The 17,995-nt window shown below is 41.5% G+C and overlaps 1 protein-coding gene across 1 annotated transcript in view; it reads left to right on the forward strand.

Annotated features, from left to right (window-relative positions):
• Positions 1–17,995, forward strand: part of PTPRM (protein tyrosine phosphatase receptor type M) — an 855,321-nt gene that overhangs the window by 418,993 nt on the left and 418,333 nt on the right. The window contains 4 exon segments of the mRNA XM_040434446.1: positions 9,039–9,347; positions 11,176–11,285; positions 15,901–16,053; positions 16,055–16,100. Of these exon segments, the coding sequence (XP_040290380.1) occupies positions 9,039–9,347; positions 11,176–11,285; positions 15,901–16,053; positions 16,055–16,100 (618 nt within the window).

Raw genomic sequence — 17,995 nt, forward strand, 5'->3', positions numbered from 1 at the left:
TTTCTATTGCAATAAAAGACACGGTTGCATTTAAATTAATAGATTCCTACACTGATGGAGCTAGATATGTGATCCTAATCTGTGAACTCAACAATATATTATTCACTCTAGTGGCCTTATACGCCGCCCCAATAGGAAAAAGCTGAAATATTTCAGGAACCTTTTTGCTCTAGTGGAGTCTGTCAGGAGGGGGTCTCTTCTATATATGGGAGATTTCAACACACTCTTGTGGCCTGGGTTAGACTCTTCAGCTAAAACCAAATCCTCAAGCCCATCTAAGTTATACTACCTTACACAAAGAGAAGGATTACTAGATGTGTGGCGACTGAAGCATTCTACAGAAAAGGACTATAGTTTTTTCTCATCTGCTCACGAAACCGACTCAAGGATTGACCTCTTCCTGAAGGACTATAACACTTTTCAAAAGATCTATTCCTGCACAATTGACCACATAAACTGGTCTTATTATGCCCCTATTTCTGTGTCAATTGCTGAGAAGTATAACTCCCTCCCTAAGACCCCCTAGTGGATCAATGGCAGGATATTACATTCCCCCAAGTCGCAAAAAACCCTTGAAGAGTTATTTGCGTTTAATGATGATGGAGAAACGGGCATTGCTTTATTATATCTTGTATAACCTTAAAAAAGACAACACTACTCCACAACCTGAGCAGAAATCCATTGAGCAGTTTCTTGAATCGGTGCAGTTACCAATACTTGAAGCAGCTAAATTTCAGGCCTTTTCAGTAGAAATTACCCCTAGTGAAATCTCTGCAGCAATCAAATCCTTGAAATCTAACAAAACCCCTGGAACAGATGGTCTTTCTAATAACTATTCTAAGCAATATTCCCCCCTTCTGACACAATACCTTCATAGACTGTTTAATAATGTATGTAAGTCATGAAATTTCCCAAACAAGATGCTCTCGGCTACCATAGTTACACTACAGAAACTAGGGAAATCCTCGAATAAACCAGAAAATTTCCACCCAATTTCTCTTTTAAACACAGACCTGAAGCTGTATGCATAGATTTTAGCCACTAGACTGGCAGATGTCCTCCCTACACTGATTCATGTGGATCAAGTGCGATTTGTCGAGGGCAGGCAGTCCGTGGATAGTGCAAGAAGGTTCCTGGATCTGGTGGGGTGGGTGGAGGCCTATTGGACTCCTTCTCTGCTTCTTTCCTTGGATGCGGAGAAGGTGTTAGACAGGGTACACTGGGGTTACTTGGGAGCGGTGTTGGCTAAATTTGGGATTACAGGTGTGGTCCAACAAGCTATAATGATGCTTTATTCTGCCCCCTCGGCTAGGGTGTTGGCTTCTAGTCATTTATCAGAATCCTTCCCCATTACAAATGGAACCAGGCAGGGATGCCCTCTTTCCCCTTTAATATTCACTCTGGTTATGGAACCATTGGCGGAGGCAATAAGATCAAAAGAGATATCAGGTATAAACATAAAGGGGGTAGACCATAAAATAGGGCTATTTGCTGATGCTGTAATTATAGCATTAACTGGCCCCCTAAGATCTCTACCAGCAGTTATGAATCTCTTGTCACAACACCAACAAATCCCTTACCTTACCTTCCCCTCGAAGGAATTGTTTGCACTTACCTATTGTGGGGTTGTGCTCTGGTAGATAGGGTAAGCGGGCGCAGTACAGAGGCAAAATACAAGTTCTTAACTCAAACGTCCGTGTTTAGTCACACTTGAGGCAATTGCACAAAACAGCATGTAACTTTGCAGTCTTGGTGTTAATTCACACACAATGGAAAGTTCACATAACACAAATCACATTGCTGGCAGTTCTGCCTCCAGTAGTCCACAACAGGCTTTAGGGGGCCTGTTTCCCCGGCATTCGTCTCTTAGCCCTCCAGCACGGCACAAAGCCTCAGATCCCAAAAACAGAGACCTCTCTGCTGAGCCCAGCTGCCTATTTAAGGACAGCCAGGTGCTGCCAAAACCCAGACCGGCAATTAAACTCCAGTCCGGTATTTGACCTTACCTGGCTGGAACCAGCCCAGCCACACATGCTGGGAGGAAAATATCTGCCTTGCCAGACACAACCCCTCACTGTGTCGCATACCCCCCTTTGTTCAACCCTGAGGGGGTGAACACAAGCCAGACAATGCACCCGGGACAGGGCATCCATGTTTCCCTGCAACTGGCCTGCTCTTTGTTCTACCGAGAACTTAATGTTCTTCAGAGACAAAAACCATCTGGTGACCCGGGCATTCCTGTCTTTGGCCTGGCTCATCCACTTGAGAGGGGAGTGGTCGGTCACCAGGCGGAACTTTTTCCCCAACAAAACCTGATCACCCGGGTCAAAGATCCGGACCCGAGCCTGCCAATTATAGACCCTACTTTGGGCTCTCTGAGCTGCCTCGATATGCTCCCTAACAAGAGGCAACACTGTCTCTATCCGATCTTGCATCTGGGTAACGTACTCAATGACACTTTTATGTGAAGTGGGCTGTTGTTCCCACACCTCTTGCCACGTCCCAGAGACCGCTAGGGTGTCTGCCATATAGCAGTTCGATGGGTGAGAACCCAGTAGAGGCCTGGGGTACCTCTCACACTGCTAACATGAGATAGGGCAGAAGGAGGTCCCAGTCCTTCCCATCTTTACACACTACCTTTTTCAACATATTTTTTTATGTTTGGTTAAACCATTCTACTAGACCGTCCGTTTGCGGATGGTAAACAGATGTCCGTAGTTGTTTTATGTGCAGCAACTTACAGAGTTCCCTCATCACCTTGGACATAAAAGGGTTTCTTGGTCGGTCAGAAACTCTTTAGGTAGTCCTACTCCGGAAAACATCTCCATTAACTCCTTAGCTATGAGTTTGGCTGAGGTATGTCGCAGTGGCACCGCCTCCGGGTACCGAGTGGCGTAGTCTAGAATGACTAAGATGTGTTGATGCCCTCTGGTGGACTTCGGTAGTGGGCCTATGAGGTTCATAACTATTCGGTCAAACGGTACTTCGATAATCGGGAGAGGTACTAGGGGACTACGGAAATGTGGCTGGGGGCTAGTTATCTGGCAGGTCGGGCAAGACTTACAAAACTCTCCAACCTCTTTGAATATGCTGGGCCAGTAAAACAGCTGTAGAATACGATTGAGTTTTCTGCAGTCCCAGGTGATTCCCGAGAACGTGTTGGTGGGCTAGATCTAACACAAGCTTGCGATAAGCCTTGGGGACCACCAACTGTTCAATAGGCTCACCTCGTAGATGGTTTACCCGATACAACATATCCTGATGAACCACAAAACGGGGAAACACTGAGTCTGCCCCAGGTTGTTGTGGTTCACCATCTACTATTAACACATTTTCCCAGGTGCGGGATAGGGTTGGGTCCTGACGTTGGGCGGTACCAAAATTATCCCCGGAAACATTGAGGTCTGCCAATTCAGGACCCGGCGGCAAGTCGTCCACGTCTCCCACCATCACACTTAGCGGGGTTTTCTCCCCCTCTTCCACCGAAGAGGCAGTCACACCTACCGCTGGCCCTTCGGTCTCAGGTTTGTGGTCTCCCCCCTGAGTTGGGCCACTCTGCTAGTGTTACCCCTGTCTCATGGGTATCAGTCACTCTCGTAGCAGGCCACAGTGCCAGGAAGCCCGGGAAGTCTCTCCTTATTATAAGTTTGCAGTGTAAATTTGGGGCAACTGCCACTTTGTGAGTCCACCTGCCAGCCCCTGTGGTTAGAGACACCATGGCAGTGGGATAGTCTTTTAAGTCTCCATGGATGCACATGACCCCGGCTTTCTGGCCAGTATACTCCGCTGACCGTACCAGCCCAGCCGCACATGCTGGGAGGAAAATACCTGCCTTGCCAGACTCAACCCCTCACTGTGTCACACTATGTACCCTTACTCAAGACAATTAAAGAGGATATAACCATTTATTCCAAGGTAGACACCTCGTGGGTTGGAAGAATTGCAACAGCTAAAATTATGCTTTTGCCTAAAATACTATACTTTTTCAGGAACCTCCCTATAATGCTTTCCAAAGATATATTACGGACTAACAATCACTACTTAATACATTTGTTTGGAACCACAAAAAATCCAGGGTAGCCTCTACCACCTTATATAAACCTGTAGCTCAGGGAGGCCTAGGCCTGCCCAAACTATTTCTCTACTACCAAGCCGCATTATTAGACCAGGCGAGATGCTGTTTTTTAGCAGAGGAGGCCCCTCAATGGGTTCAGTTGGAGAAAAAAGTAGCGGGCCCAATTGCCTTAAAAGAATATATGAAAGTGATTCCCATAAAAAAAGATTCTCCCCGCTTCTTTGTTACCTCCTACGAAAGCTTGTTTCAACTCATGGTTGAAAATGGTTGAAGGCAAAGACTTAGTGTCATGGAGTATACGGTACCTAATATCACATTACACATGGTAGAATTGCTGATTCCAGATGTCTCCTTTTCGCATTGGATTGCGTAAGGGATTACTGAAATCAAGCTAATTTGGGATTCAAGGCACTTAGTCCCCTTTTCCACCTTAACAAATTCATTTAATGTATCAAATAGGGGATTGTACAAATACCTGCAATTACAATCTTTCCTAGGTTCTGTTTCACAAGACCCCAACACCACTACCATGGCTTACGAGCTATACTTCTTTGGTAAATCTGGCTGCCCTAAAAGCCTATCTAAAATTGACAAATTATTATTAGAAAATAACTGAAAAGATGGCGTCTCTGGGTTAGTGAGATGGGCAAAGGAATTGGATTTGCCTGGTGACGAGCAGACCTGTTGTAAAGTCTTTACTATGGTGGGGCAGTTCTCGAGTTGCGCGTCTCATTTATAGTCCACGTGTGAGATGTTATATAGATGGTAAATGACTCCACAACGCCTATCTCAGATATACCCAGAGATGTTTGCCTCCTGTTGGAGGTGTGAGAAAGCTTTGGGAGATATTAAGCACATATTGGGACAAAACAATATCCCTACTGAACAAAGTCTTGGGAATTACAGTACCTATAAATCCAACCTTTTGCTTGCTTCATATAGGGCTGGAGGATCTACCCAAATTGGACAGAGCTATTATCTTCCACACATTCATAGCTGCGAAAACACTAATAGCTAAACACTGAAGTTCTGCTCTGGTTCCCGCTATCAATGATATTGCGCGTAGGGTGGGGTACAACTGTGCAATGGAAAACATGCAAAGGAGTCTATGACTCTTATCTAAAATACTGGGGTAAATGCCTCAAGGAAATCCCTACTCTGAGCTTTAAACTAAGACTGGTTCCTCCTAATCTCCTCTTTTACTTACCGATCTCTAGCACAAATTACACTGAACAAAAATATAAATGCAACACTTTCGGTTTTGCTCCCATTTTGCATGACCTGAACTCAAAGATCTGAAACATTTTCTACATACACAAAAGAACCATTACTCTCAAATATTGTTCATAAATCTGTGTTAGTGAGCACTTCTCCTTTGCCAAGATAATCCATCCCACCTCACAGATGTGGCATATCAAGGTGCTGATTAGACAGCATGAATATTGCACAGGTGTGCCTTAGACTGGGGAATGGGGGGGTCAGAAAACCAGTCAGTATCTGGTGTGGCCACCATTTGCCTCACACAGTGCAACACTTATCCGTTGCATAGAGTTGATCAGGTTGTTGATTGTGGCCTGTGGAATGTTGGTCCACTCCTCTTCAATAGCTGTGCGAAGTTGCAGAATATTGGCACTAATTGGAACACACTGTTGTATACGCCGATCCAGAGCATCCCAAACATGCTCAATGGATGACATGTCCAGTGAGTATGCTGGCCATGCAAGAAGTGGGATGTTTTTAGCTTCCAGGCATTGTGTACAGATCCTTGCAATATGGGGCCGTTCATTATCATGCTGCAACATGAGGTGATGGTCTTGGATGAATGGCACAATAATGGGCCTCAGGATTTTGTCACGGTATCTCTGTGCATTCAAAATGCCATCAATAAAATGCACCTATGTTCGTTGTCCATAACATACGCCTGCCCATACCATAACCCCACCGCCACAATGGGCCACTCGATCCACAACATTGACGTCAGCAAACCGCTCACCCACACAACGCCACACATGCTGTCTGCCATCTGCCCTGAACAGTGAAAACCAGGACTCATCCGAGAACAAAATGCCTCTCCAACATGCCAGACGTCTTTGAATGTGAGCATTTGCCCACTCAAGTTGTAACGATGAACTGCAGTTTGGTCCAGACCCCGATGTGGACAACAAGCATGCAGATAAGCTTCCCTGAGATACTTTCTGACAGTTTGTGTAGAAATTCTTTGGTTATGCAACCCGATTGTTGCTGCAGCTGTCTGAGTGGCTGGTCTCAGACGATCATGGAGGTGAACATGCTGGAAGTGGAAGTCCTGGGCTGGTGTGGTTACACGTAGTCTGCGGTTTGAAGGCCAGTTGGATGTACAGCCAAATTCTCTGAAACGCCTTTGGAGACGGCTTATGGTAGAGAAATTATTATTATTATTTATTATTAAAGCACCATTCATTCCATCCCGCTGTACATATGAGAAGAGGTATACATACATAATACAGACAATTGCAATAATTATAAACAAGACAAGTAACAAACTGGTACAGAAGGAGAAAGGGCCCTGCCCGTGAGGGCTTACAATCTACATGGTATGGGAGAAGGACACAGTAGGTGCGGGTGAAGTTGGTCATGGCGGTAAAGAGTCAGCAGGGTCACTGGTTGTAGTAGGCTTGTCTGAAGAGGTGGGTTTTCAGGTTTCTTTTGAAGGATTCCACTGTAGTTGAGAGTTTGATATGCTGGGGTAGCGAGTTCCAGAGTATGGGGGAGGCACGGTAAAAATCTTGAAGTCGAGTGTGGGAAGAGGCGATAAGAGGAGAGGAGAGAAGGAGGTCTTGTGAGGATCGGAGAGTGTGTGTGTGGGGATGTATCGGGAAAGTAGCTCAGAGATGTAGGGAGGGGACAGGTTATGGACGGCCTTGTATGTATTTTTTAGTATTTTGAAGTGAATTCGCTGGGCAATGGGGAGCCAGTGAAGGGATTGGCAGAGGGGAGAGACGGAAGAGTAATTGGGTGAGAGGTGGATTAGTCGGGCAGCAGAGTTGAGGATAGAAATTAATATTCATTGCAAGGGCAACAGCTCTGGTAGACATTCCTGCAGTCAGCATGCCTAATGCACGCTCCCTCAAACATTGCGACATCTGTGGCATTGTGCTGTGTGATCAAACTGCACATTTCAGAGTGGTCTTTATTGTGGGCAGTCTAAGGCACACCTGTGCAATATTCATACTGTCTAATCAGCACCTTGATATGCTACACCTATGAGGTGGGATGGATTATCTCGGCAAAGGAGAAGTGCTCACTAACACAGATTTAGTCAGATTTGTGAACAATATTTGAGAGTAATGGGTCTTTTGTGTATGTAGAAAATGTTTCAGATCTTTGAGTTCAGGTCATGCAAAATGGGAGCAAAACCGAAAGTGTTGCGTTTATATTTTGTTCAGCGTATGTTAAGGTTTTTGTTTTCCCTCCTTCCGTCTATCCACTTCCCTTTCCTTCCCAAGGTATCATTACCCTCTACTTAGATGCAGTGTGAGAATGTTTACATTTCTTCAAATTACTGTGCCTGATATGTACTGAACTGTGGCCTTATATCGCTATTATTATGTTTTTGTAATATTGGATATAGATGTGTACACTGTCACATATTGCCCTGTTTTCTTATCAATAAAATCTTTGTGAAATAAAAAAAAAAATACTACTTTTGTACATCAGAAAACTAGTGCAAGTAGGTTAATAAATCCCCCCCCCCCCCCCCCAAAAAAAAAAAAATTACATTGTTTTAGTGAAAGATTGGAAGTGGTGAACCTGTCCTTTTTCAACTATGTCTTATTATAACTATGCAATACCTGGTTTTACTTAGTACAAAATAGGTGATACATTCCCTTTAGTCACATTTATAGTGCATAATACTAATTTGGAAGTTTAGCACTTATTTCCAAGAACAGAATTTTCATCTGTCTTAACTTATTTTATGACTTATCCTCAAGATAGGCCATCAGTATCAGATCTCCAGGAGTGTGACACACGGGAACCCCACCGATCAGCTGTTAGAATAGGTCGCAGCCTCTTCCTAGGCCAGTGACATCACTGTACATCGGTCACATGGCCTAGTTGCAGCTCAGCTCCATTCAAGTCAATGGGGCTGAGCTGCAATACCAGCACTGCCACTATATGATGTATGGCTCTGTCCTTGGAAAGCTGCTGGGAGCCTGCAACACTCATCAGTGCATCGGTAGTGCAGCGGCTCCCTGAAACAGCTGATAGGTGGGGGTGCCGGACTTGGACTATCCTGAGGATGTAATTATTTTTTTTGCAGGATAACCCTTTAACAATTTTCAGATTACTTATAACTGAGATCTATAGGTAACTATAGGTATCTATAGGTATTGGGCAGACTAGATGGGCCAAATGGTTCTTATCTGCCGACACATTCTATGTTTCTATGTAACTTGGGCAGTAAATTAATGACAGCAGTCATTAGCCATTTTTGTATTATGGAGCCTTAAAGAGGTTGTGGAAGAATGGAGGTGGGGGGGTGTTTGGTAAACTCCCTGTACTTGGCTGGACCTGTAATAAGAAGATTACTTTTCTGCTTCCTGGTGCTCCCTTCCCGCTCCATCTCTTCCAGACCTGCAATGCTCCGCTGGGTTCCTTCGCTGTAAACATTCTGTTTGACATCGCCTCAGCCAATTACTGGCTCCCCTTACGACATGACATATGGTCATTTGACACAAGGGAATCTGCCACGACCAGTGATTGGTTGCAACAATGTCGAACCAGATGTTTACAGGCTGCTTACAAGTATGCACATTTCCTGAGATAGGTACTCTCATCATGACAGTCAATATTCAGTAAATATTATTGAGACTGTTAGGTTCAGCATAGGAGACAACATCTATAATAATGTTTTAAGGCATCTGTCCGATGTTTTATATTGAATAAAGTATACATATTAACATTTCCTGTGTTTTTCTTACAGATCCAATGCATGGTCCACGGAAGCTGCAGGTGGTCGAAATTAAATCCAGGGAAATAACCATTCGTTGGGAGCCATTTGGATACAATGTTACACGTTGCCACAGATACAATCTCACTATTCAGTACAGGTACCAGGTTGGCGGGCAGGAGCAAGTACATGAAGAAGTAAGCTGGGATATGGAGAGCTCGCATCCCCAGCACACAATCACAAAACTGACACCTTACACTAATGTCAGTGTCAAACTTGTGCTCATGAATCCAGAAGGACGGAAGGAAAGTCAGGAACTGGTAGTACAGACCGATGAGGATTGTAAGTATTTGTGGAATTCTATCAAAATGTACACGTTCTCCAAAATTTCTTTGTTATGTCTACGTTGTATAGTAAAGTGGGGATTTATGTGAAATGAATTATGAAATGTACAAAATAATGTTCTTATTCTACTGTGAAAATGTTGACTACTAATCTTGAGGCCCCAATCACACGCATCATTTTTGCAGTGTTAGTCCCACAGCATTCAAAGTTAATTTTTACAGCACTCATTGATTGCAAGTAATTTTACAGCACTCATGTTAGCAGTTCTCCATCATCAGGTTTCCTTTGATAACTTAGTCACAAATCACTCAAACAATCTTGATTTTTACAAAGTGCCTTATGAATCGACTATATATGTTTGCGTTAGTTTTTCAGTGATGACCTAATCAGCGACAATAAATACTGATCATTTTGTAAAATAAATCACTATTTACCAATTTCCACACCATTGATTCAGCATGCTACATTTAAAAAAAAAAAAACACCAGTAGCTAAGAAACAGTTGCACGCCCCACATTTCATATTTCCCATAGACTTTCAGTGAACAAAAAATGCAAACTTGCTTAAAAATGACACTAAAAACTTATGTGGGAATCCACCCTCAAGGACTGGGAGTACTTTCAATGCCATGAGTAGTTACATCAAGGACAGCATTGGACCATATATTTGACATAGACTGCCAAAGCCGCTGAGGGAATTTCCTTCGAGCACGTCCTACCTGGCTACTTAAGCATGTATTGTATATGTAGTGAAAGCTCAGATTGTTCCATGTCTGATGTGTGTCAAATTATATTAAACATCAAATGGCTTAGAGTAAAACACCTGCTTGTTCTGTCTTGTCTCACACTTTTTCTGTGTTCTCAAATAAATTGAATTCTTTTGAAATTCAGATTACATAATATAAATAGAATAGGCTCTAAGATGTGTGTAACAAATCAATTGTGTAGAACAGTGCTCCTCAAACTGGTGAGGGGTCCCTGAGTTGTTGATAAGGCTAGGGAGCAGTTGTTATACCAATGATCCTATGCCGATTGCTCTTGCAGAGCAGGGCTGTACGAATCCCTTTTTATGGGAAATAATGTTATATAGAGTTTGACACATTTTTTTCTGCATTCTTTCTAACACTTTGAAGCAGGTACTAAGCCTGTATATGGCATTATCTTAGACAGGCTGTATAGACCTACACCACATTTATCACAGGAGCTCAGGCTGGATGATAAATCTGGGGCAGGGATACACACTTTTGTCTAACTCTGCACCGACTAGGGTTGGCTTACTTTGAGACTGAATTATTCCAGAATTGTGGTGCAGTTTTGGCACTAAATGGCACAACCTAGTCCATGCCCTTTCCTATGAAGCCACAGCCCCTTTTCTCCAAGCCCCATCTTCTTTATTGAGCAAGTGAAACAATTGGAGAGACCCTAGTTTGCCAAACTGCTGCAAAATTGTGCCAATATGCACCACTTTTTAGACCGGTTCTAGGCACACGCACTTTAGTAAATATGGGCCAATATTTTCAGCTTTATGAACTCTCATACAGATATTATATTCTGAAACCACTGGGTTTTTCGGGCCTCTTGAGGATGTTTGGAATTGCTGCACTGCCTATCTGTTGTGTCTTATTGGTGTACTGTATTCCCCCATTGACATTAATAGAGAAAAGAAAGAGGGTGAAATAAAACATCTTGAAATATTTCCTGCTTCCAGCTACTCACTTATCAGCTTTTACTGTGTAGACTGGGACAGGTCAGCCAATAATCTATAACATACAAAAATTGCTCAAATAATTTTAAATGTGCATGTTACATACTGATTGTTTTTCCAGTGCCAGGCGCTGTACCATTAGAGTCAATTCAAAGCAGCACGTTTGAAGAGAAGATTTTTCTACAGTGGAGGGAACCGGCACAAACCTATGGCCTTATTACCTTATATGATGTAAGTTACAATCATGAAGTGTCTTTATTATGCAGTGTTTCCATGTGAACAAATGTAATAGACAATTTCCTTGCTCTATTATCACAGTTCTGCAGCTAATGATAATTCAGCAATAAAAAAAAAAGCCATGTGACTCAGGACATTCGAATATTGGACTATTTTGTCCTCGAAAATACGTTTTGATTCTATACCTAATTGCCATATTGACATAAACTGGCATGTACGTGAGAGGAAAGGTGTTCCATATTTATTAAGTGGTGTGTGCCATTTTGTTAAAAGTTTATTTTTTTCTGAAAACCAGTGATGACTTGGTTTCATAGGAGAGGTTATCGTTTTCAATGGGGAATCCAACCCATACATTGTGTGTGTGATAAAATGGCTAGTTGATCACTGCCAGGTATAGAGTAGGAATACCTTGAGCAGCAGGTACACCCCAATCATCTTGAGAAGTGCTAATGTATCTAATGTCCACTTTACTTAACAAGCTGCCACTCAAAAAGTAGCTCGAACATCCTCATAGTAGTTGTGCCAGCTGCTGGATGGAGCCAGGGTCTTGGTTGTGATTGCACATGATCATGTGCATTTAAGAACATAAACGTATCTTAGCTGCAATGTATGTTGATCAGTTCTATCTTAGAACTAATTATATTCACAAATGGAGTATATGTTCATGCGTATCCTTGTCTTATATGCCTTTGAATGATTAAGATGCAGATTTGAATGGATTGTTCAAGTCGAGATAACATAATGGTCACTTTTGGTTGCAATTCGCCTGCAATTCTTTCCATGTAGCCTATTATCCATGAAACAAACAGGTGTAATTTAAAAAGCTACCCATTTATTTGAAAGCAAATTCCTCACAATTATATGCCACTTAGTCTCTTAGAAACATTCCCTGTCTAACAAGGGACCTTTACCTGACTGCATTAGAAGTCTACTGAGGAAGCATAGAGCGTTCTAAACTGTCCAACAGTAGTCACGCGGAAGGCCTTTACCTCACACCGCCTAGCTGTTGTTTCGTGGTTTCTTGACTGCCATTGTAACGTGGAAATTAACCCAATCTAAAGAAAAAAAGCTTCACGACAACTTAAGCTGTTTTCCCATTTACCAGCAACTTTTTTTTTTTTTTATTGAGCTTTCTAAATTGGCGAAAAGTTGTGAGTTAAATAATCACAAAATGTATAGACTGGACTGTTTTCATGGAGCCGCCAGTGTTTAAAGACTTTCCTTTAACGTGATGCACATGCAAGATTCTTTGATGAGGCAGAGAAAGAATACTGTACTTTTTACCTGTCAGTCAGACTCTTGACAATTGGTGTGACTCGAAAGTCACAGATGCTCTGTCAAGCCAAAAACGTCAGTTTTGACAGCTAGAACGGGAACAAAAGGTTACTGAAATATTTATTTTTGTCCTTACTAGGCATTACCGCATAATACAATTACTCTTCTTTAGAAAGAGAATACTTATGGTCTCTTGATGTTATAACATAGATGCATAGTAGACTATATTTATTTTTGATAATATTACTAGCAGAGTATAGATATCATCTTTATGGTTTTAGTTTTTTTGATCTACCCTCTGTCTCATGTTATCTTCTGTTATTGTACAGTATATCATAAAAGTAATAAAAATGAATGATAAAAAAAAGTACACATTGATTGCTGGTGGAAATTTTATAAAGCAAGGCTTCTAGAAGCAGACAGTATTGCTAGAATGAGGAAAATACTATGCATCGTACAGTAACTGTTTTTAGCAGCCATCCCAATGCTTTGACCAGTTTTGTGGCAATTAATATGACACTAAGAAAGACAGATTGACTTGTTTTGATGGTTCCACTTTTAATGATGCACCAATTATATTCACAAAAGTCGAGATGTAAATATCAGTGAAAAAAATAATTGGCAATGAACTTCTAAGCATTAAATGCCCATCATTGTGTTCTCTCAATTTGAGCAAGGTTCTCTGTAAACAAAGTGAAGCAAGGAAGAAGAGAATTTCATATTCTCCTCTATCCAGGATTCCTTACTTTCTTCTTTTAATAAATTTCGACTACTGCTTGGGGAAGCAGTGCCTGCCTATACACATTAATCAATACTGTGGAAGTTGTGTCTGTTCATTTGCATTGACCCACTCCTGGGGGAAGTTGCATCTGTTCATCCACATTAACCATTGCTAGAGGAAGTTGTGTCTTTCATTCACATTGACCATTACTGGGGGAAGTATCTGTCATACATATTGACCACTGTTGGGGAAGTGGTGTCTATTCATATGCTCTAAGCACTGCTGGGGTAAGTTGTGTCTGTTCATGTACATTGACCATTGGAAGGGGAATTCGTGTCTGTACGTACACATTGACCATTGCTGGGGGAAGCAGTGTCTCCTCATACTCATTGACCACAGTTGGGGAAGCAGAATCTGTTTTTGCAGGACTATTTTGTAGATTTCTTAGGGAGTACATATAAATTAATGTTGAATTTATTGATTTTTATTTATTTTTTACAGTGGCGAAATATAGTCCTCCATATTTTTTTACTCAGTTTACCATGTACTATAATTGACAAAACATGATTGCACATGTCATTAAAGGGAACCTGTCACCAGGATTTTGTGTATAGAGCTGAGGACATTGGTTGCTAGATGGCCGTTGCACATACGCAATACCCAGTCCCCATAGCTGTGTGTGGTTTTATTGTGTAAAAAAAACTATTTGATACATATGCAAATTAACCTGAGATGAGTCCTGTATGTGAGATGAGTCAGGGACAGGACTCATCTCAGGTTAATTTGCAAATGTATCAAATCGGTTTTTTTACACAATAAAAGCACACAGAGCTATAGGGACTGGGAGTTGCGGATGTGCTAGCGGCCATCTAGCAACCCATGTCCTCAGCTCTATACACAAAATCCCGGTGACAGGTTCCCTTTAAGAGTCCAGGGATAACTAATATGTGTATATTCTTTACTATTAAAACATACTTTTCAACAAACTTTGCATTCATCTATAGTACAGTATGTTATGAGGAGTAACACTATTTATGGCTATTATATGACTTGTATCAGGCACTTTTAGTGGTTTTCCTCATCTGTAGGCTGTATTTTAGTTTGTAGTTCTCATCCTTACTAGCTTTCTCTTACTCATAAGCAGCCCCAGGATCATGGAGTACTTACTACAGAAGTACTGACCTGTAGTGATGTCAATAAAGCTCAATAAAGCACTTGGGCTGAGATATAAACTCTCTATTTAGCTGGTGCAGTCTCTCTGGTTGAGTGTTTCTCTCCTGTCTCACTCAGCTCCTGCTCACCCTCCCCTCTCCATAGACCTCTGTTGACATGTGTAATCTGATATTTCTGTGAGCTGCTCAATCTCTAGATGGATTCAGGAATAATTTATCAACTGGTTGAGGGGAGGGGCAGCTAATAACAGAAGACATTTTTCTATGCATATATTACAAAATGTCTTATAGTTGATTATACTATTACTGAATGCGCAGTTGTGTGAAAAGTTGGGGGGGGGGGGATTTATCAAACTGGTGTAAAGTAGAGTTAGCTTAGTTGCCCATAGACACCAATCAGATTCCACTTTTCATTTTCCAATGGAGCTGTCAAAAATAAAAGGTGGAATCTGATTGGCTGCTATGGGCAACTAAGCCAGCACTACTTTACTCCAGTTTGATACATGACCCCATTAGTGTCCATTTAGTCATTGTAATTTAATAAATATGATTTATTTTAATACATTCTAACACTGTTATACAGAAGGAAGTGCTTATGTGCTCAGTCGAAGGACAAAGCAGATCCTCAATTGTCACCTAATCAATTATGTTGGCTGTAGCTAGGCAACAGTCTGAGCTTACTGCATTAGAAATAACAGTATGATACCTAGGCTTTTTAAATATATTTAGTTGCTAAAATTATTTAACTGTTTAATAAGCCGTAAGTGTAATCAATGAGAATATGGCCATGGTTTCTGGAGTATTGGGATCCAGGTGACTGTGCATGGAGAGTTTCAGCCAATGCACGTCCTTTAACATTCCCAGCTCTTGGACGCCAACCCCTAGTTGACATATAATAAAAGTTTATCAGTGACAATAGATTTTTAATTATAAAAATGGCAAGCTCCAGATGTGTCAGCACTATATGAGTGGCTCATATATGTTATTGCTCAGTGCTCCTACCTTGATACACTCTGTCTACAAAGCTGTCTTACGCACATAAAGAAAAAAATATCTGACAAATGGCATTTATCACCATGAAAATCTAATCTTTTAAGGCAATTTAATTATTAAAGAACAGAGCAGAATGTAGTCTAGAAGTATGAAGTGTAAAGGCAAACACCTTGTAGGTATTAGGTTAAGCCAGGAGCCATCGTTCACATTAGTAATCCATCTGGCTCTAAGTCCTTGTATCTCTAAAAGTAATAGCTCATAACGGTTTTGGCTGAGTTCCTTCATTGGGATTTGGGTTTGGAAGAGACTGGGAGAATATGATCTGTTATCATAAAAAGTCTGACGATGCATGCATGCAGTAGGGGTTTACAGATATAGATGTAATCTCACACTGCCAACACAAGACTTTCAATTGACTCTCACTAATTCTCCTTGCTTCCTCTCACAGATCTCCTACAAGGCCGTCAGCTCTTTTGACCCAGAAATAGATTTATCCAATCATAGTGGCCGCATTATAAAGCAAGAAATGAACGCACTACCTGTTCTTGGCTTGTACCCGGCACAACATTACTCTTTCACGATAAGGGCCAGCACAGCCAAGGGGCTTCGGCCCCCCTATTACTAGTCAGTTTACATCCAAAATCTCAGGTATTACTTTGAATGATGAAGATCTGCGTTTATGATTTTGCTATCTCTACCTGTACATTATTATCTGGCTGATGATATTCACTATGACAATCATATGATGAGGAAGATAATACTTTAGATTAATAACTTAACTGGCGTTATAACCAGTCAAACCTATAATAATAAATTGGCACCCATAAATATTGGAAGTATAATTGATGAATGGGGTTACCTTAAAAAATAACTTTAATAGTCAATGGTTAAAAAAGTAGGCCAATAGTTTGATTAGAGACTACATACATTAGTAGTCATACACCACCAAATGAAAAATAGTAGAGAAGAGAGGCAAGTGTGAGGTATAAAACACTTGCTGAGAAGGTGAGTTTACGAAACATAGGGATACAGATAGAGAAGGAGACAGATACTGGGTCTCTTCCCCTGATATACCCCTAGGTTCTAACTCAAGATGAAGCCCTCTCTGTATGTCCCTTGGTGTCCCTTGCAAGCAATGACAGTGACTGCCCAGCTTTGTCGGAAAACAAAGGTATCACTCATCAGAAGACATACAGAACCTCTAGCAATAGAAGCAGTCCCGACGCGTTTCACTGGCAGTCAGCCAGGTCATCAGGGGACCCATATACATAACAAGATACACACATGTGCACAATGGAAAAGCATCCAGTCCTGACTGCCAGTGAAACGCGTCGGGACTGTTTCTATTGCTATAGGTTCTGTATGTCTTCTGATGAGTGATACCTTTGTTTTCCGACAAAGCTGGCAGTCACTGTCATTGCTTGCAAGGGACACCAAGGGACATACAGAGAGGGCTTCATCTTGAGTTAGAACCTAGGGGTATATCAGGGAAGAGACCCAGTATCTGTCTCCCTCTTTATCTGTATCCCTATGTTTCGTAAACTCACCCTCTCAGCAAGTGTTTATACCTCACACTTGCCTCTCTTCTCTACCATTTTTCATTGGTGGTGTATGACTACTAATGTATGTAGTCTCTAATCAAACTATTGGGCCTACTATTTTAACCATTGACTATTAAAAGTTATTTTTTAAGGTGACCCCATTCATCAATTATACTTCGAAGATAATACTTTAGAAGTAAATACAAAGTCAGGAATGACACCTGAGCTTCCCCGCTGCTGCTCTAGTAAGCTTGTTATATTTATATTAAACTTTTATTTCATGCCTTACTAATATACAGACAGTTATTATAGCCTTGGGATGTGCATGTATGCTTACCTATACTGAATGCATTTCTTTATGTGAAAATAGGCTAATGTCTCATAACACATTATCTAATAAAGCAGGTCTGTGCCGATACCATCCCGGGGTCATTGAGTCAACAGTTTCCATGTTGATCTCTTAAGAGCGTATTTACATAATTGACAAATAGGCCACAATTATACTTGTTTCATTAACTGTAGTGTCCACAATTCCCATCTGCTCACAATGTGAATGGTTTTAGGTCACATTATTTTCTGAAAGACATTCTCTACAATGCTATTAAGGCTACGTCCACATCTGCGGTTATAATTCTGGTATCGCTTCTGGCGTAGAATCAGAATACCAGAATTGCCGTATCTGGCATGTGCCGGAACCTGATGGATCCCATTCATTATCATGGGATGTTTTCTGGCAGAAAGCCAGTATTTATGATGGAAACCAGGGCGGACCCCATTGTAGTGAATGGAATCCATCAGGCACTGGAACAGAACACTGGAATTATAACCACAGATGTGGACATAGCCTACGTCAGTATTGTCATAATATCTTCCCTATGAGTCCTGTCATCTGCACTTTTAAAGGGGTTTTCCTATAGTTCCTTGCCACTTTTATGTATGAAACGATTCTAATTATAGTCATCTTAAAGGGAATCTGTCACCAGTTTCTTGTGTCCTAAGGGC

This window comes from Bufo bufo, chromosome 5, assembly GCF_905171765.1.
Source record: "Bufo bufo chromosome 5, aBufBuf1.1, whole genome shotgun sequence".
In the NCBI taxonomy this organism is placed as follows: domain Eukaryota; kingdom Metazoa; phylum Chordata; class Amphibia; order Anura; family Bufonidae; genus Bufo; species Bufo bufo.